Below are 21,473 nucleotides of genomic sequence, written 5' to 3'. Positions count from 1 at the left end.
CTTATTTGAGTGAATAGATTTTTTGTTAGGCTTCTAAACTTAATTTCAATGATACCATGCTGTTCTCTGATTTAGTCCGATTAGTGGAACACTGTCGGTTCGTACACAAAAGCCGCATAATTTGTATATTACACAAATGTTGTCACGAATTGACAGTTCTAGGAGCAAAAAGGTGCAAAAGTGTAGAATGACTCCAGCATCCCCTTAAAGGATCAAGTGTATATGTATAATAAAATTGTATTTCTTCAGTAGCTTTAAGATCTAACTCGCTTGATTCTAATTGAACGCTTACTTACACGAAAAAAAATGACGTGTCGACGAGACCAGTGTGATTGAAATAAAATGGTTGAAACAACATCGGCATTAATGAATGGAAAACATCTGATGTTGTTTTAGTAATCTGGATATTTAGTTGAACGCTTAATATTATATAATAAATATATAATAAAACGCTTAATATAAAACCCACAGCAAATACAATCGAGTGAATTATTTGTGGCAGCCCGTGACGTTAACGTTTAATTCAAGCAGCTTCATTTTTTTTTATTTAACAGCATTTTTTCCGCGTACTAAATGCACACGATATTGAAAACAGGGAGGTGTTGCAATCTTGACACTTGATTGCCGAATAATTCGAAAGAAGATTTTAACTCTCGATTGTTATAACAAAAGTTAGCCGGCGAATTTTGTTGCCTGTACGGAGCAGGGAAGAAGAAAGGAAGGTAGCTTTTGAGTTTTCGCTAGGAACAGTCGCGCGCGATTAGGATCGCTCGAGACTGCTTTTACGGCAATTGAGCTAAGCGATCGTGGATGTTGTGCAGCCGCCTGGACGGAATTGAGATCGACATCTGCTTATGAAGCGCGTTATAATCCGCGCTATATGCATTATGCGCGGCTCACAAAGGCGGCTTGATCGCGTTTATCGTCCGAGACATATCTTGCCGCTTGATTTAATTTTTTAAAGAGTCTCAGTATCACGAAACGCGTGTCAGGTAATGTTGGTTGATTTAATAACATATGGCATCTCACGAATATTTTTAAATAATCAAGAAGGCGAAAACACAAATCGTCACTAATAAAAATTAGTGGTCGTACCCGGCTTCGTTGGGCCTCCTTTTCCTTGAATCACATTTTTTATATTAGTCTATTTTTTGCAGAATTCTATGAAATAACATTGTCAAACTTGATCAAGATCTTTCCATGGGTTTAGATATTAAAATTTATTAATTTCAGGGTTTGAGATTCGACTTTCTAACTTTAATGATTTCAGGAGATTAAAGTTGGCTATCCAGATTAAAAGATAGCCTATATTTTTTGCAGAATCCTACTGAAGAACTATGCCAAACTTGGTTCAGATCGGTCCATTGGTAAAGAATTGTATAAAGAACATACGGACAGACAGAATTTTACTTTTATATGTATAGATATCGGTTATAGGGAAATATATTATTTGTCGTAGAGACTTTTCTCACTGAGAGAATATTAACTTTGTCACAAAAGAATTGTACAGAGTAGAATGATCAAAAGGGCATTTGTTGATTTCGGGACACTGAACTGTTTATATCTTGGGCCAAGACTTGGTGGCGATTCTCCGAACACGATTGTTACTGTTGATTGTAATTTAACGAGATTGCCTTCGAGATCCGATACTCGAAAGCGCGTACAATAGTCGAGACTTTCGATAATTCTTCCGGCAGAAATAATATGTAAAATTCGTACTATTTCCCTCCTCGACGGCGAGCGTCCGCATATATAAAGTGAACGAGGCGTTAAGTTCCCCTCGAAGAAATAACACGGTCGTCTAACCGTGGATTACGGACTTAGAGCATCGGATAGGGAACGGCTAGAGGCCGATTCAAAGTGCGCCTGACAAAAGCGCGTGCCTTCGCCCCTGAAAAAACATCCGAGGGATACCTGGCGATAGTTCGCGTACGAGATATGTCGTCCGTTTTATTCCGCCATAAAGGGCGACTCAACACGGCCGATTTTAGGCTTTGCTCCAAAGGAGCTGTTCACAGGATGTCCCAAACATCTTCTCTACGTTATTATAGTATGTCTCAAGATGCACGTGTATGTTCTACGTAACGAGAAATTCATTGACTCGTTTATCACACGTTTTACGGATGACACACCAGGACCCATGGTGTAAAGATACAAGGTGAAGCAATCTGGTGGATGCGTACTGTCAACCAATCGCCCAAACTACCAAATTGACCAATCAGGAATTTTTACTATCTGTTGAATGAAAGTTTCAATCCAATCGTGTTAAATCTGCTTGAAATATGCCGCCGTTGTCGATATCGTTAAATGTACTACGATCAACAGCGCGCGGATAATTCAAGAGTTCGGAGATCCCGATGCTACGACATTTAACGTAAAAACGTAGATTATAACGTTAACACCACTGCGTTCGACGAAGACCTAATTACATGTCTTACGTGTGCTTCGCAGGTGAAGATATGGTTCCAAAATCACCGGTATAAATGCAAGAGGCAAGCGAAGGAAAAAGCCATGGCCGAGCAAAACGCCCAAAATCAGGTAATTACGCAAATCTCGAAGTCTTGTGCAAACCGCTTCGAAAGTGAAACGTTCGTTGAATATAACATTACGAATTTCGCAAAGGCGCACCATTACGATGACTTCTACTATGTCTAAGGAACCGAATAAAACCGCTATTCGTTTGTAGTTATACCCGTTAAGTGATCTACGCATATACCGCATAGTTTATATAGCTTTCGAATCTATTTATTGTCATGGAATTATGTAGAATAAGAAATTCACGTTCGCAACTGGTCGAAAAATTTAATTGTTGAAGAATAATGCGCTATGTATTGTTATAATATAGGTGATACCGAAGGTAATAAAGTATATTATATAATATCTAGCAAAAAGTGTTTGGGCTCTGTCTTGGTTAGGTCAAGTCACACCGAAGCTTTCGCAAAATCGCGAAATCGACCCCGTGGGTCGAGCGTGTCCGCGAGGCGCCGTCTTCGGGCCGTTCCGGCGACTTTGAAACAATGACAGTCCGCGCGCGGCGAAAATGTCGCGTCACGGCAATCGTCGGCCAATCCCCCGGCTTTAAATGAGAAATATCGCGGGAGCCGCATAAATCCTCGCATCCGCATCATATTTCGTTTCGAGAGCGCCACTCGACCGCGCGAAGCGATTTTGCATTTATTTTGTTATGTCATTTGGGATTTCCGAGTCGGGATATCGCGCGCCCGCGCGTCGCCGACAGAACGATAAAATTGCTCGCGTTGAGCACGTAATCACGCGCCCGTCGCGTTCCGCGTGGCTCAAAAATATAGCGCGAAATTACAGAGTCGGGTAGAATAGCGAATCTGCGCGGCCCCCGCGATCAAATTCAACGTTTCGCTATAATCCAAGTTAAAAACGCGCGCGACGAGGCGTAATCGGGACATTGATCGGGACAAATGCGCCGCGCGTGAAGGTAGAAAGCAAGTACTTTTGGTACACGTTACTTCCGCGGCTCGAAAAGAGCGAGACTCTAACGAGGAACGTAACGAGCAAACGATCTCGAGTGGCACATATTTTTAAATGGCAGGTTTACGGCGTTAAACGAGATCTGAGAAATGCGTTGGAAATTTGCAAACTTTAATTATTGGTTGACAATAAAATATCGCGCTAAATTTGCAGTCAACAGTTAGCTTTTCGTGGAAGTAAACGCGCGGACGCACCCAGAAAATAGTTTCTTTGCGATCAAACAAATTCCCTTTTGAATTTTCACCTTGCTAGACGTTTTACTTATAATCTCAAGGAAATGATTTCTTTGTCTTAACCAAAATGTTGTTGGACTAAGACTGAAATTTCAAAGACAGTTTATATCTATTTCTTCGAGTCTAGCAAATGTTTTAGCACAAGTAAACAAAAATTGAGCAGATTGAAAGAAACATGACTTCAACTCTCATTTGTTTAACCTGAAACAAATCTTTTTTCCGGGTGCGGATTGAAAGATCCGCTTGGAATAATAATCTATTAGCGTCGTCTCTTGATCCTCAGTAATTTTCAGCATCGCTCCATCGACGTGGAGCTTAGCCACCGAAATAAGCGGTGCATTTGTACACGCAAACACACTCGGCGAACAACACTCGGCTTACACCGCTGTATTAAAATAATCGATACTTTACCATCGAGTAGTTCGAATACTCGAATACGCTCGAGTGTATCGTCAAGCATTTCTAATAGCAACAGACGCGATCGCCGAGATATCGCAGCCGCCTCGATACGTGCCGTGTCTCTCGGATCTTTCGCCAGGTACTCGCATAACCGAATTGCTGCTCCCCCCCCGTTCCGCGTCCCCCGTATCTTTCGGGGGATATTATTCAAGAGAGATGTCAGAACGATCGTCGCGATACACGCGGATTCCTTTGAATATATTAGGATGTCACGTATGCGCCGTCACGAAAGCTCGCGTTAAACGCGACGGGATTGCTCGATCCTCCCCCCGGCCACGCGACGGTAAATATGATCGCGCGATTTGCGTAATTCCTAAACGACGATGGTTTACACAATGGAACATTCGCGGCAACGCGATCGCGAAAAGAAACGAAGGAACGAACGACAGAAACGCCGGTTACGGTGCATCCTGGGCCCTAATATTTTAATTAGAAGTCGATTAGACTCATACTTCTGTATCCTTGCTTTCTTGTCTGAAAATGTTGGAGATCTTTGTAAAGTGAAGCTTCTATCGACTTCATTCGTGAGACGCATTCACGCCGTGAATTATTACGTAAACGATCAAAAATCTTTATTCGTGTATTCTCTAAAAATCAATCAGTGAATTATCACTGAAATCAGTGAATAGTCACTGATTTACAGCTGTAAGTATACCACTGCGACTTTCAGTAGTATCCTCAGAACTGCAAATCAGTGACTATTCACTGTTTTCAGTGATAATCCACTGATTGACTTTTAGAGAGTAAGGAGAAGACTGCTAAGGCCCGGTTTCACCAGACATCGCTTAACTTTAATCCTAGTTTAATTCATGTTTGTCTCTTTCTAAAGTAACAGTTGGAAAGAGACAAAGAACGAATTAAGCTAGGCTGAAAGTTGAACAACGTTGGTGAAACCGGGCGTAAGTGAAAAGTTACATTTGATACAACTGCGGAAGAGTCGTGGAAACGTCGGAAGTGTCAGGGTAAAACGTGGCAATAGGTCTTCGCGCGGGGAATTAATTAATATCGATTATCGCAAAGATCGAACGAGAGAAAGGATAAGTGATTAAATTGCCGTAAGAGTTAGGCAAGGTGCCACGCGCGCTCCGCGTCCCAAAATGCAGCTCGCCACTTCGTTATCGCTTTAGGCGGATGATATTTTTCGCGAAATACGCGGACGAGTGTCCCGGATGCAGCGCGACGGCGTAAGCGGATTTACGTAGCGCGCTTTTGCACGCCGGGGGACGACGCGCGTGTAACGTCGCTCATTGAAATTCGATGAAACTATACGCGTAGTTCGCGCCGGGGACGGAGCGTCCTTCTAAATGATACGCGCAATTTTCTCCGCTCGCGGCATTAGCGCGTCCGATGAGCTCTGCGCGTTTATCGATTATTCAGAAACGCGTGCCTCCGGAAAGAGAGGAATTTCGCTGTCGCGGGGAAACCGCTGTACACTCTCGACGTAAACGCGACGTAAATTTCGCTCGGCACGGCCGATCGATGTCGCGGCCGGACTGTTTCATTAGCGAGACGGCAAAGATTCGGTAAAATACGATATTTTATTCGTAAAAAGACAAACTAGCGTGAATGGAAATTTAAAGCTGGAAACACACGGGCAAACTTAAGCAGTAAGACTTGAGACTCAACTCTCTAAAAGTCAAAATCAGTGCATCATCACTGAAGACAGTGAAGTCACTAATTTGAGTAGTCACCGTTTTCAGTGATAATCCACCGATTGACTTTCAGAGAGCAGGAAACTGACCAATGACAGTCGAGAACCTAAGCCATTTTGAAACTGAAGCAATAGTTCACTAATTCACTGAAAATCTCAGTGGCATACTTACAACTGTGAATCAGTGAGTATCGATTACTGTTTTCAGTGATAACAGACTGATTGACTTTTAGAGAGAAGGGAACTGACCAGTGACGGTCGAGAACGTGAGCCACTTCGAAACTTAAGCAATGCTGAAAATTCCGACGGTTGAGATTCTTAAGTCTTACTGCTTAAGTGTTCTTCGTGTGTTTCCAGCTTAACTCGCCGATAATGCAATAACATATACAGGGTGTTACGTAATACCCGCCTCACCTCTTATTTACGGATAGAGCGGATGAGACTGAGCTGAAAAGTCCTCTACCATTTCGCAATTTTCGCAGTGGTTAACGAGTTATTAATTATTAAAAGTCGCTGTCTTAGCCTACCGCCCAATTCAAGCGCGCGGCGAGATGCGGCCGTCCCGCGATTGGCGTTGCCAGGTGCGCGGGGAGTTGTTTATGACACACGGCAACGGCTACGTATAATAAACAACTCCCCGCTCGCTTCAATTGGGCGGTAGGCCGGGCTAAGACAGCGATTTTTAATAATTAATAACTCGTTAACTTTCGCGAAAATTACAAAATGGTAGAGGACTTTTCGACTCAGTCTAGCCCGCGCTATCCGCACATAAGAGGTGAGACGGGTATTACGTAACACCCTGTATAGTACGTTTCGTTCTTCTGCTGTCTCGTGCAAAAGTTCTCGACGTCGGGAGGTAAGAGTGCATCAAATTTGTCTCTCTCAAGTCCGACTCGAACGAGACTCGAACGATGCCTACCGCGGGAATATCGACGGGTGTCGCCGCCGAAATCGGGACTGTTTTCTGCGGGCGCACAATGGGCTCAACGTTGCGTCGCGGGTGCCTCGTAAACAGCCGTATAACGTTAATGGAAGCTGAAAGTTATCTGATGGGCCGATCTGCGAGGGCGAGCGATTCTTCCGCCGGCCGGCCGCGCCGTCGGCCGCCCTATAATTTACTCGTTAGTCCGCCGTGCTTCCGTGGACACGTTTTCATTACTCTCTCTCTTCCCCCCCCCTCCCCCCACCCCGACGCAATCCTCCAGCCGTGTCGTTACCGTCGGTAACGCGATTAGCTATTTTCGTTTGCAAGTCGTTGTATCGTTGCCTCAGAGGAGGATTTCATCGCACGACTCGGCAACTTCTCTCAGAGTTTTCTGATACTGAAATAATCGCGATCTGTAATTTTCATATCTTTCCCTTTGCGAAATCATCTTGCTCATTTTTTTTCTATATTGAGACGCGCGCGGACATGTTTTTAATGTGTTGGAAAAATTTATTAAATCTGTCTATTCCGCAGTGATGCATTTGTGCAGTTATCTTGTCAATTGCGTCGACGCAGACGTATACGTGAGCCTCTCCGAAACCAAAGAATCAACTTCATTTTTTTTTCATTTTTCCTAAATTTTAGTACAGTCATAGCTAGTGTGTGATTTTATTAATTTATTATATACTTTTAATTTTACGGCGTTGACCAGTTAGGCTCCTGAGCAGCCCGTTGCGTCTGACGTACGTGAAAGACAATTGGTATACGATTGACAATAAATTATGGATTGCACAAAATTAAATTAATAATGTACAGTTTTAGATTTTTAAACTCACGGTTAGGTTCGTCTGGCTCGTAACTGTTTAGAACGCAGATCTATCGAATATTGAATACTGAGAGACATAGAGTACCAATGTTCGGAGGATAGCTCGATCGTCGCGCGAAAGAAAGAAGTCGTCCCTTCGTCGTCGCACGTGAAGACGGCGAAGGGACGACTTCTCCGACGCGCCGGTGTAGCCTACGTTCAGATTCCCCCTCCGTTTTTTTTATTCCATTTCCCCCCGCTTCATGGAGGTAAAAAAAATTCAAGTATCGGCGTGAGCGAGCGAACGGGCGAGGGGTAGGGGGGGGGAGCGAGAGGAGCGCAGAGGGGAAAAACGGAGAGCGAAGGAGAATACAGAGCGGAAAGGGGAGAGAGGGAGACGGAAGGATGAGGGCGACCGGGAGGAAAACAAGGAAAGTAGAAAGGAAAGAGAGAGAGAGAAAGGGAGAGGGTGAGAGATTCTGCAGGGGAGCGCACCGAAACAGGCTCTCGAGGACCGGTCGCCATCTTGCCGTGAGTACAGTCACGCGCAATACCTGGGCGCAAATCGAGATTACCTGCTGCTTAACTTTCAGTTTCGTCGCTGGCATATCGCCTCCCGTTATCCGCGAGCTGTATGAATCTCCGGTTCTCTCGGGGAAGAAGATCCGCGGCGAAACTCCGCCCGGCCCCAGCACGCCTTTCGCTGGCGAGAGCCTGACGTTTCTCGCAGGTAGAGACGCGCGAAGCGAGAATCTTTTTTTTTTCCATGTAGACTCGAGTCGATCAAATTTTATCCGGACGGAAGCGAATCGTTGAAATATAATTTTTAATCAACGATGTAATTAGTGTTGGATTGAATTTTAACTCTTAGATAATGAGAGAATATCTTGGAATTTAATGCTGTCGAAAGATATTGATTAACGTAATATAAATAAAATGTACTTTATTTAGTGTCGTAGTGACTGAAACGATTAGGCAGAAGTCGTAGATAAATTTTCGAAATACTTTAGTGTAGTAATTTATTTTAATTACTATATTACTACATAGTTAAAATAAAATAATATGGTTTTATCATCAATAGAGGAGAGTCCTTAATTATGAGATAGGCCCCTAATAGGAGGCAGCGGGTTTCTGCTAAATTAATAGGCATCATCTGTTAGTTCCACCATGAATTTATTGGCCCTTGGAGTGGTTAGATCGCGCGTGTAATCGTTGCGAAGAAAGATTTGTAAAATTGGATATTGAAAACCCACTGTCATATTAGGGGCCTATCTCATAACAGGGGACTTTTCTCTACTCTTTTGGTTCCAAAGATAAAAACTAGTCGCATTAAATATGATTTTGTAAGATTGAACAATAATTGCGACTGGCGCGTTCGAATTATCTAGCTTCGAAACTTTCGAACAGTTCAGATTCAAATCGAGTCTCGCTTATTTGAGTGGTTCGCGCGTCTCTAGTTTCTAGCGCACCCCTGTTCGTCCTCGCAAGACCAGCGTTGAAAAAGATGGAAGGATCGGAATCAAGCATTCGGCGGGCGTTTCTGACGACAAACGTATCGCGAGGGGGAGGCGATGTAATTAACCAAAAAGCCGCCCGCTGCGCGATAGCGCCGCCTTTTCCTTCCCGGCGGCCTCCCGCCGAACAAAGGAGAGACATTAAAAGATTTCCGCCGGGTCCTCTCGTTTCCGCGAGGAATGGAATTCAATGAGTCCCGCAAACGCGCTGCCTGCTTGCTTTTTAAATCTAATAACGACTGTTACGTCATCGCGCGCGCGCGCGTAATTGCATTACACGTCGCGTCGTGCATTCGAGACAGCGAAGGCTAGTTCCCCACTCTGTTCGCTAATGACTTGTTAATCGCGGTATGCGTTAATGTGTCTACTAAACGCGATTTGAAATCGATATCGCAGACACGTCGATTCTTAGTCGATACTTTCTCGCGAGGCGAGTCGAAGGTAGGCGTCTGTTTGTCTTGGAATTAAGCTGGAAACACACGAAGAAATCTGAGCAGTAAGACTTAAAACCTACGAATTTCAGCCAATCGGAATTTTCAGCATTGCTCAAGCTTCAAAATGGCTGCTCACGTTCTCGACAGCCATTGGTCATTTCTCTTAAATCTTAAGTTTTACTGCGTTAAGTTTTCTCGCGTGTTCAGGCCTTTACTGCGATTGATGATCGCGAGATGAGGGAAAATGCATTTGTCACATGGCGTCGAGAGAAAAATTCAACAAGATATATTGGGTCGTCACGTAAGTAGCGCGATCTTGCCGAGATATTTCCGAGACGAAACGAAAACTAGAAAACTCGAAAATATTAGATTGATCAGGGAGTCTTTTCGTACTTTGAGCCCGCTTGCATAAAATACGACAAGACTTTCTGACCAACCTGATACATGCTCCACTGTTATTTACCAGCTCTTTCCATTTTCAATCTTGAATTTTCAATTCGCTGGCGACAAATGTCCCCCGGTTTTGAGCCCAAGAGCTAGACCGCGCTTCCTTTCATACCGCATTATTTACAGGACGACCCAATGGTAGAGAATCCCCAATGGTAGAGAATCGACCTCGTTGCGGTCGCCTCGGCCGATCGGGCCGCGTCAGCGACTCGGCAACGGAACCCGGGGGCCTGGCCTTCGTAAAGGTACACTACTCGGCACCCAACAACGCAGGCATTTTCGCCGGAAATCGTTTAACGCGCGTTAAAGTGGCTAAAGTGGCGTGACGCGTGACGCGCGCGCGGACCGTCATGCGTTTAGCGTAATCGTCACTTTGTCAGCTTGAAGTGCACGGCATGCCCTGCACTTATGCCCTCGCGCACGGCACAACGCGAAACGTAAGTTCGTACCGGCCACTCGAATCAAATCGGTCGTATACCTCCCGGGGGGCACTCGACACTGCCCCGGATTTGCATAAAAGTATCTGCTCGCGCGCACAAAAAAAATTCATTGCCCGCATAAACCTTTTCGCCGCGTTCCATCGGTCGGTTTGATATCTCTCTCCCGCGCGCTTTCTCTTGCCTCTCTCTTTTTTTTCCCCTACACGCATTCATCGCGGCAGTTTTGAAAATAAACGTGGAAATATATTTTGTCCTTTTTATTTTTTGTAAAAAATAAATTGTAATCATATTCTATCCTGCTCGACAGCGCGTTCATCTTTCGACGGGGAAGAAAAAAAAGCAGGTTTATTATTAAATTTCGAAGGGACGGCGTCCGACCTGTTCGCGGTTAGAGAACTCGGGTGATGTAATGGGATGATTGGATAAGTGAAATTCGAAAAGATTCCCGCGGATGACACTGATTACTGAGAAATCACGAGAACGTCAGGCGAGCGGAGGGACGTTATTTTTCAGCGCGATCGTATTATTAAAGTCTCACTGGCGAGGAGATCGAAGAGGAATGTCGTGTACCGAATGTTGATACAGCTGAGTGGTCGCTCTGGCAGGTATTCGGTCTGCCTCGGCTTCTGTTTGGTATGCCGTGAGGTCCGTGGGGTTGACGTACAGAACAGGGCTGTCTCTACGCCCACGGGTCTCTCGCGCGAATAGAAAACGTGATCTCCCTCGAATTAACCGGGCCCGTTCTCGGAATCTTTATTCGCGTCGACGGAAAAATTTCAAATTCGCAGCAGCAAGGTAAATCGATGGAAGGAAAGATTATCAATTCGTCTAAGAATTACCAAATTAATGAAAATGAAAGAAATGTGAGAAAAGTCGCCTCCACTTACAGATGTAAATACAAAATCTCCTACATGTATGAATTATGTAAATTGATTATCTTAGGAATAACGCGGCAAAGACTATTAATTTGTCTATGAATTACTAAATTAATGAACATTAAAGAAATATTAGAAATGTCACCTTCGATTACAGATGTAAATATGAAATTTCCTACATGTAGAAAAAAATCGTGATTCATAGAATTATTATGTAAATTGATTTTCTAAAGAATAACGCGACGAAGACTATCAATTCGTTTAAGAATTACCGAATTAATGAAAATTAAAGAAACATGAGAAAAGTCGCCTCCAATTACAGATGTAAATATGAAATCTTCTACATATAGAAAAAATTGTGATTCATAGAATTATTTTGTATGCTAATTATCTAAAAAATAACGCGATAGATTATTAATTCATCTAATTGTAATTACCAGATGAATGAAAATTAAAGGTTATAAGAAAAGTTGCCCTCAATTACAGATTTAAATATAAAATTTCCTACATGTATAAAAAAAACCGCGATTCGCTTCAATATTCTGTATATATATTAATTACGTGACTGGTGTGCGGCTCGTGCGCAGTCACGAGTTGCCTCCTTAAAGAAAGGAAACGCAAAAGTTTATACACGCGTACGTTCGTGGATCGGGAAGATTTTACACTACGGGACTTGGACGGTAGCCGGTACTGTTTATTCGTAGCGCGAGAGAGCCCGCGCGCTTCGTCTAGCGGCGAATGCTGGATCGCGGGGATATCGTGCGGGTTAAGTGTCTTACCGGGCCTACCGCGCTGCGCGTGTTTGCTCGGAACACAGGAGCGCTTAGCTCAAGTCCTTAGCCGGCCCACGTATCCCCGCGTTTGTTCACGCAGTGGTCCGTCGAGCCGAGGGAAATTGCATGGTACATGTGTGCGCGCGCGCTCAAAGTGCGTACACTTGTACCGAGAAACTTTGGCAAACGGTGGCGGTTTCGATAATCCACGGGAATCGGTAGCCAGCGGTGCTCGAGCTCGTTTAAAGAGACATTTCACTGAATAGCTGTAAATGAGGAGTTTGGTCGAAGAACGACTTAGGTCGACTTAAGTTGTTTTTTCCTAAACCATAAAGCCAAGCTGGAAGCTTTATAGTCGTATTCTACAGACCGATGTCTGTAAAATCTTGGAATCTTGCGTTCTTGGTCAATAAGTACGTAAATTTTCAATCTCGAAACTTTGAATATAACATTTTTAAACGAAAACTCAAGTCGTTCTCTCGCCAAACTTCTCAAAGAATTTTTGCACAGGTCCTATTTGCCTCAAAATTGAGGCAAAGTACGAAAGTATTTGTATACTCACTGGCACGCGACGCGCCGCAACGGAAGTAGTTTATATTGATCTGTGGAGAAAACAGATGCGTTCGAATTAGATCGACGCTCGAGGCAATTGATGTCTCGCGGGAAAATTATTGCGCGAGATATTTTGTGAATAATTTACCCGCGGTTTAAATAAACGTCGAATAAGGCAATTACATGTAACTTCTATGAAAAAGATTTAGCTCTTAAATATAAACTCTTATCGAATCAAATAGACGAGACTTCCTCGAATAATTCTCGCGATTCGCAATCTTAAACGCGCGTTGAAGATTCTATAAAAGTATTATCAGGGCTGGGAAAGTTACTTTATAAAAGTATCCAGTTACAGTTACAGTGTTTTCGCTAAAAATGTAACTAGTTAAGTACAGTCACAGTTAGTAAAAAAGTAACGAATCGTTACTTCGCAGTTACTTTCTTACAATGAAAATAAAAATATCAAATCTGCATTTGAATTGTAAAGCGTCGCTTATGTGCAAATGCAAGGCCTAATGCGGTCTGTGGAGGTTTAAAAAATGTATAAAGTAACTATTAATGTAACTAATTAAATTAGTTATCGAAAAAATGTAACTGAGTTAAGTTACAGTCACAGATGGAGAGAAAGTAACGAAGTTAAGTTAGAGTTACGAGAAAGAAGTAACTGTAACTTCGTTACAAGTAACGAGTTACTTCCCAACCCTGAGTATTGTATATGTTAAAATATTATATTTACAACATATCTTGTCGAATACTTCAAGTATCACGAAATCAAAATTATTCAACGTGCATTTTACATTATTATAATGCGAAACGATACGCGGGCAATGTTCGAGGTAATTAACAATTACCAGCAGGCGGGAATTATCGCGTGGAATATTTTGCTCTCGCGTTTTGAATAAACAATTAACTTCCAGTAAAATAATTACAAATGTAAATAACCCCTGAAAAATGTTTTTCACTCGGATAAGATAGATCGAACTCTTATCTGAGATATGGAACGAGCCTCGTAAATGGCGAACAAATAACATGTTATTTATCCGTGGTTGCCCCTCGCGGTCGCCCGACGTCTTCTCTCAGCTTCACTGCGTCTTTCCTTCCGTCGCTCTTGCACGACACTTGCACGACACAGCAGTCACGGAAACAAGATTAATTATGGCCGCGCACTACCGATCGCGCGACATCTTCTACGGCACTCCCGACCGTCAATCTTAGGGCCTGAGCAAAATGGCTGTCTTGTATTCTTAATAGCGAATTCGGTTGCTTGCACTATAAGTGCGCACTGAGTGCACACTAAAGGCTTGTTTACATAGTCAGTTATTATATTTAACTTTGTCTTAAATACATGTTCAAAGAGTATTTAGTAAAAAAAATGATCCGTGTAAACGTTGCATAGACCATTTTTCTGCATGAGAAATATTGCAAGAGGTATTTAAGATGATCTTTAAATATAAGAATTGACTAGAAACAAGGCTTGGTGTGCACTCAGTGCGCACTGGTGCAACCAACCGAATTCGCTGTAAGACATAAGACAGTTTTTGTGCGTTACCTCAAGACAAAGGCTTAAAACATAAAACATTGTCTTAAGGCTGTCTTAAGAGTATAAGACAGCCATTCTGCTCAGGCCCGGGGGGTGCTGAGGTTACATTTGTCGTACGACAAATTTTTCAGGCGCGTTGATTGGCTGCGAAATAAAAAAATTTCTAGATACCTGAAAATTGTACTATTCTCTAACCAATCAACATCCTTAAAAATTTTATCGTACGACAAATGTAATTCCAGCCTTTCACGACGCGTGCTTCGTCGCATTTCGGCGGAAGAACGCGATTTTTCCACGTTGCGAATATCCGTCGATCAACGTCTCGCGGGATCGACGCGACGGACGAGATCTCTAATGGCGGCGAAAATCGCGCGTCCAACTTCGCGCGCTTTACCCGTCGCGGCGACGCTACACCTGTTGCTCCCGGCTGCACTTCCCTGCACTTTCTGTGTCTTTGCTTGCGAAGATAATAAACGATACGCGTTACACGCGAACTTGTTCGCGATCGATGTCTGGTACCGTCGCAGACGAGTAGAGACAACTAGTACAGAGACAACTTCAGTCCGAGGACGCGGCACGACGCGAGTCAAGTTACGACTAATCGAACTTCCGAGACGTGACTTTTGAAGTTACAATCGACATAAAAAAAAATACGGTACAACAAATCGCTAATTTGCTGTAACAATGATGTAACTGAAAAACCCAGAGCTTTCCAGAAAATTAGTGCGAATGCTATGTAAGAATTTTGTAATATCATTTTTCAATATGATATTTGTGTAACAATTAATTGCAGAGGAACAAACGTATCTGGCAATATACTAGAGCTCGCCCCTGCAGTGCATTGAATTCTCACCATTCTTTTGCGAACAGAGAATAAATTAACACAAAAATTTGTGTGGACCGTTTGAGACATGTGATATCTGTTAAATTTAACACAAAATTTTCAACTGTGTGTGACAGCAAAATATTTTTAGCAAATGATTAGCTATTTTTTCAGTGTACGTCGCGGTACCAAATGAGGGAATTTCGATATTACGCGAGCGATAAATCTCGATGAAATAAATATCAGGGAATTACGCTTATCGACCTACGCATCGTAGACGTATCCGCTACTTGAATCGCTCGGTACCGCGATACGCTACTTTGATGTTAAAAATATACAAATAAATGTGAAGTATGCAAATGGAATATACAGGTTGTATACGGGATGTGTGCCAATGTGTGCCAATTACCGCGCCAGCTCTCGTGGGCAGGTAGAGCGGGTTAAACGGGATAGAAAAGTCCTTTCGCCTAGTTTCTCGATAATTAAAGTGAAATCAAGCAACTTTCCACAATCGAATTATTGTTTACTCCTTTCGGCACGATATTTTTCCGACAGTAATGCACTGAGAAAAGTCTTTGAAAACTTATTTGCATGCTAAAATATTTTATATATTTTTTCAAATATAAACCGTCACCGAATCGCGTATCTTGGCCGATCAATTCTTCGTAAATTATTTAAACGGAAAAGGACTTTTCTATTCTTTCAAGTTCAACTCGCTCTAGCCGCGAGAAGTGACGCGGTAATTATCAGGCACGCGAAAAAGAAAATGTGGCTGCCATAGCTAAAAACTGTATGTGGCAACTAACAAATGGGCAGCTAATATTTCGTTGCGGCAGCAAAACATTTTGCTACTGTGCCTGTTGTGTTAGATGCGACAGCAAACCATGATTAGCTACGGCGGCAAAAATGAGTTTTTCAGCAGGCAGAGCCTGCACATATCCATGTACATTATTTTCGCAATTCGCGTCGCCTGGTGGCACGTCGCATCAAGAGGCAATGATACATCTGTTCCAGAGTGCGAGTTCGCCGCGGCGGGTGGCGGTGCCGGTGCTGGTGAAGGACGGGAAGCCGTGCGGAAGCGGCGGCGGCGGCGGGAACGAGGGTAGCCGCGGCGGGCCCAGCGCGGCCCTGGCGAGTCCGGCGCCGCACATGACGGCGGCCTCGAGTCCCCACGGCACCCATCACGCGGCGGCCTCCTCGGTGTCCCATCACTCGGTCGTCGCCGGAGTCAGCCACGTGATGAGCTCGAGCCAGAGCCTGCAGCACTGCTCGTACACGCGGTCCGGCGCGCAGCAGGGCATGCAGCAGCAGCAGCAGCCGCAGTGCGGCGCGTACCTACCACTGCAGGGTCGAGCCTGGTAGTGCGCGCCATCCGCGGCGGGGGCCGCGGCCTACGCCAATCCCTCCGTCGCGGGCCCATGGGCCCTCGCCGCGGATCCAGCTGCCTGGTACGCCATACCCGACGACAGTCCTTAAGGGGAGGGAAGGGAAACGGGGGAGTGTGCGGATCTGATCGTCGAGGTCGTCGAAACCTGCGCCGCGTTGCGCAACGGACGTCTCGGGATGAACTCGAGGGCAAACCACGTCTCCGTCGCTCGCGGCCGCGGCTCCGTCCGTGTCCGCGGGGTCGTTCGAGATCGCGCGGCCGACACCGCTCTCTCTTTCTCTTTATATGTATATCTGCTTTGAGGAAAGGACGCACCGTCAACGTGTATACACGTTGCGATACGGGGTCCACCGCGGTGACACCGCGATCGACAATAGGCGGGCATATGCTCGGTGACCGTAGGGACAATTAGTGTGATAATTAGCGACCGCCTATGGTCAGTGAGTATGCGCTCGTGGTTGAAAACGGGCCGACCGATGCTGATATTACGACGAGAACACTCGAATCGGGATCATCGTGCATCGCTATAGTAACCGCCATTGTGATTTCACGTCTGTCATCGGGTAAATCGATCGCGAGTGCCGTGGCCCGTCACGGATCGAACGGGGCATCGCGCGGCCAGAGTCGCACGCGCGTTGCAAATCTTCTCGCGGATCAACGGGAGGCGCTTTGTCTTCCCTAGAATCTCGATTGGCGAACGGCACTCGCGACGCGATCCACGTCGGGGAGTCACCCGGATCGCGTTGAGAAAGACACGTTTGTTCTTCTCCAGGAAGAACTGCCTGCCTCCGAAAATCTCTGTGACGCGCTTTTATCGCACTACGCCCGTTCACGTGCGAGATCGCTGTACTCCGAAGCCTATCACACAATAGGAAAGCACGGGCAATAGGAATAAGGAATAGAAACACGGAACAGAAGCCTTATGTAATGTCAAGACACAATGATTCGTTGGCGATAGAAGTGCTGTCCAATAGTCTGCTTTTTTGAAACCACGCGCCTGTCCCAGAGTCTCAACTGTGATTGGTCAGGTAGGTCAGGTACAGGGAATAGGGAACAGAAGTCCAACGCGTCGGAAATTCTGCTCCTATTGCCTATTCCATGTTCCATTGTGCGTCGATACACGGTTTTTGGTAAGTTGGAATTTAGTTATTTCTGTTGCCTGTGTGCTTTCCTATTGTGTGATAGGCTTCGTGATAGACACCGGCCTGCGAGCGAGATGGACACCATTTCCCGGACGGCGTTCTCCGATTGTCGCCAGCTTCCCAACCGTTCGACGAATTAGGACGCGCGAGCTGACAATGAGAGCGGGCTGTAAAAAGGGGAGACCGATAATAAATTACGATATCCCGCTAACAATTCTCGCTGGAGCCAAATCGGAGAAGTTCACGCGTTCACGCGAGAGATGTACAAGAGATGTAACGATCGTGCAGTCGTCGCTGGATCTACTCTATTTAACTGCGTTACGCTTTTGCGTTCAAAGAGAAATTAATATATACGAAGAAGAGGAGCGAACGGTAAAGGGATCGTAAAAGCCGCGGCTAAAAAGACAAGACCAGACAAGACTGCGGGACTGAATCGCGAACTTTAAGTGACCTGACGGGAAAAGGGTCAGCGAGAATGATGAACATTTCCAGAATTAAGAGACGTTAAAGAAACATGGAAAAATATCTTCGCTGTTGCAACGACGTTAGCATTGCTTCTCAGTCGGTTCGACTTTCTTTCCGGCAAAAATTTGCTCGACTCGCGCGTCCCTTTTATAAGAGGATCCCTCAGCCATCTTTTTTACCGACACAGTCAAATATAGTTTTCGCGCTTGTAATTCTTTTTATTAGCTTTTATGCACATACCAGGATAAGTTGCGGACCGCATAGCAGAACATTTTCATACTTAAAACACTCAGTTCAGAAGTCTAATAAAAAAAAGATATTGGTATTTGAAAGTTTCAACTCGTAGTTCTAACTAAATTTGAAACTGGCTTTATAAAATTGCAAAATTCTTCCATACGATTAAAGTACGCGTAAACCAGGGACAGTCAACTTTATATAAAAAAAGAAGAGGAATTAAAAATATCATTTTGTAAATGATTGAAGTTAAGCTGACCTCAATCACGTACGACTGTCCCTGGTTTTGTCTTCATACGTACTTTAATCGTGTGGAAGAATTTGGCAATTTTATAAAACCAATTTCAAATTTAGTTAGAACTGCGAATTGAAACTTTCAAATAGCAATATCTTTTTTATTAGACTCTGGTACTATTTTGTGCATAAAAGCTAATAAAAAGAATTACCAGCGCCAAAACTACATTCGACTGTGTCGGTAAAAAAAATGACTGAAGGGTCCCCTCAAGAAGATATTTTAATCCTGAATCTTGCGCGTCTCGACGATATTGAACTTGAGCGTTTGACAATGGAATATAAAGTTGTTATGAATTCACACGATCTCTTCATGCAAGAGTAATCGACTTTTTTTCGCGTCAATGCCATCGTTAAAGTACACGCCTATTTTTCGTAGGGCGTACTAAAAAAAATGCGTTTCGCCGAGAGGGAGGGAGAGAGGGGAAAAAAGGGCAGCTTTTGCAGATCGGCGGAGGCTCGTATATCCGAATTTCGGTGATTTGCGGAGGGTACACGCTCGTTGTTGCGCGAAATAAACGACATTGTAAAGCGCCGGGCGGCGCCGGAAACAAAACACGGGCGCCGGCTACAATCGAGCACGGCGAAACGGATTGTTCGCTCGCGAATTATCGTCGTCCGCCGCCACCGCCCTCCCCCTCCGTACCCGTGTCCACTCGATGGATTGGAAACCCGTCGATTCGAATTACGAAATAGTACACCCTGTCGCGTGATTGTGACTCGATTTCACCGACAGCGCGACATCCGAGACACGAGCTCGCGAGCGACATTGTCGCTCGGAAAGTCGCTTCCAGACAATGCGGCACGTTTGTCAAACATTCGGCGAATTCCCTGCGCGCCGCGTATTTACGCGACAGATTTTGCTGTATTGTCGCGCGCAAATGCAATATATACATGCATATATATATATATATATATATATGTATATCGTCACGTCGACGTGTATTATTTCGTCCGCGCGATATATAATATACATATATAACATTTTTGTCAGTTATGCCAGAGCCAATCTGAACGCTCGCGTAACGATTTTACTTTCCGTCGAGCAAAATTTCATCACGTTCGCGCAGCATACACCATAAATTAACCCTCTATGGCTCCAAATGACTTAAACGTTATGGCATTTCTCCCAGGGAGGGTTTAAATTTTCCAAAATTTAAATTTTTATACACAAATAAAATTACAAAATATTTATAAATTCAAATTGTATCCTCAGCTTTCGGTATACAAGTCTCTTCTCTTTATCAAAGGAAGAGTAAATGTATAATCTTTTGCTGATTCCTGGGGGAGGCGAATGCCCCCTCCTGCCCTCCCCTGTGGACGCCTCTGTACATACCCATGTATGCATATTTTTTAAGTCTCGCAATCAATGGCTTAATTAGTACGTTCTCTCTTTTCGCGTAATCTTCCCTCGCAAGCAAGAAAATCGATCCGTGTGTAGAGGGTTAAACGAATGGTAAAATCGCTTTTCTATTTTGCTTTCTCCGTTAAGATTCGCGAGCAATGTCGTGTGATTCATCGAGACGGCTTTATCTCTACGGGATCAGTGACGCAAAAGAGAGAGGGGGCTCTCGAAGCTTTCCTTTTCTGCGAAAAAAGAAGAGGAAGTGGTACGGCGAGAGATGCGACGGGGACGCGAGGGGCGGATCGAAGCGGATTTTTTTTTTAAATTCAACGAGCGTCCCGCGCGTTCGCGCCGCGAGTGAGGATCTTAGGACAAGTTTACGATTTCGCACGTTCAATTGTAAATGGCACTTACATTGTAAATACACGTTTGTTATAAGCGGCGTTGTGCGGTGCGAAGAGAGAGGGGCGGAAGTGCTGTCGCGCGCAAGTCGACAACGAATTTCTAAATCGAGCGACGACGTTCATTATACATAAACGATTTAGAGGACGAGCATTATCGAGCATTACAGTATAACGATTACGCAAAGCGAAAAAAAAAACGTAATAGGATTGACGATAGTGAGTAGTGTGTCGTGGTGAGAAAATCAGCTAGAGATTATTATAAAGTTTTGTAAATAATAAGAGAGATATTAATAAAACGATACTTATTCAAACACCAACGAAGTTTGTTCCTGATACTTTGTAACATCGCCAAGTGCTGCACGACTCGTGTCGATTAGCATCCAAATATTACGAAAATTAACCTTCGTACTCTTTACGTACTCTCGTTGCAGCTCCCTACTCCCCCTTTAGAATAGAAACCATAGATGAACCCTCTATGGCTCCAAGTGACTTAAAAGTTGTGTAGGTACCCAAGAGATTCGCAGGATTTTTTTCCAGGGAGGGACACGATTCAAAATTCCAAAATTTAAGTATTTCAGCAAAGAAATTAATAAATATTTGATTACATTTAAATTGGACCTGTTTGTCGATCAGAATATTTTCCAACGGTATCACCTTTCGCCTCGCGTTTATACGATTTGCATTATTAAAATTATTATCACACCTGTCTACCGATTATCGTGCGCCGTTAGAAAAAAATGCATTACCGCCGAGAGCTGCATCAGCTACGTCTTTATCGCGTCAGCTCCCTCACGGGCGTTCTCACCTGGGTAAGGAGTGCCATTCAGCAATATAAATACGAGCCCTCGTCGCGCTAAGAATGTTTCATTACATCTCTCGCGACTTTCGATCACTTCGCCTTGACAACGCGCTTTTCGGCGTCGGCCGGATAGGCGCCATGGTAACACCCCTGCGCGAGGGGCGAAACCCCCTGCGCCCTGACGAGGGGGCACGGCCGCGCTGCTGGCCCGGTAACGTCCTAACCCCCTTGAAGCGCGACGTGTACCTACAATTATTAAGGTAAGCCGATCTCCTCGGCGGCTAGGTGAAGGTTTAATGCCGGGCGCAAGTACGCGGAGAGGAGCGGCGCGGGGCCGCCGACGACGACGACGAGCGGAGTCAGCCGGTCGTTATTGGATATTTTCCAAGGGGGAGAGCAAGGGAGGGAGAGGCAAGACTTAACCCTCCCGG

The 21,473-nt window shown here is 44.5% G+C and overlaps 1 protein-coding gene across 1 annotated transcript in view; it reads left to right on the top strand.

Moving 5' to 3' along the window:
• LOC105569460 (homeobox protein Nkx-2.4-like) overlaps positions 1-16,337 on the top strand; it is a 37,709-nt gene extending 21,372 nt beyond the window's left edge. Inside the window, exons 3-4 of the mRNA XM_012025953.1 lie at positions 2,452-2,538; positions 15,990-16,337. Of these exons, the coding sequence (XP_011881343.1) occupies positions 2,452-2,538; positions 15,990-16,337 (435 nt within the window). The remainder of the gene's footprint in view (positions 1-2,451; positions 2,539-15,989) is intronic.
• The last annotated feature ends 5,136 nt before the right edge of the window (positions 16,338-21,473 follow it).

Source organism: Vollenhovia emeryi, unplaced genomic scaffold (genome assembly GCF_000949405.1).
Source record: "Vollenhovia emeryi isolate VEMERY1.0 unplaced genomic scaffold, V.emery_V1.0 DF939124.1, whole genome shotgun sequence".
NCBI classification, from domain to species: Eukaryota; Metazoa; Arthropoda; class Insecta; order Hymenoptera; family Formicidae; genus Vollenhovia; species Vollenhovia emeryi.
This window is presented reverse-complemented; position numbering and strand designations above follow the sequence as displayed.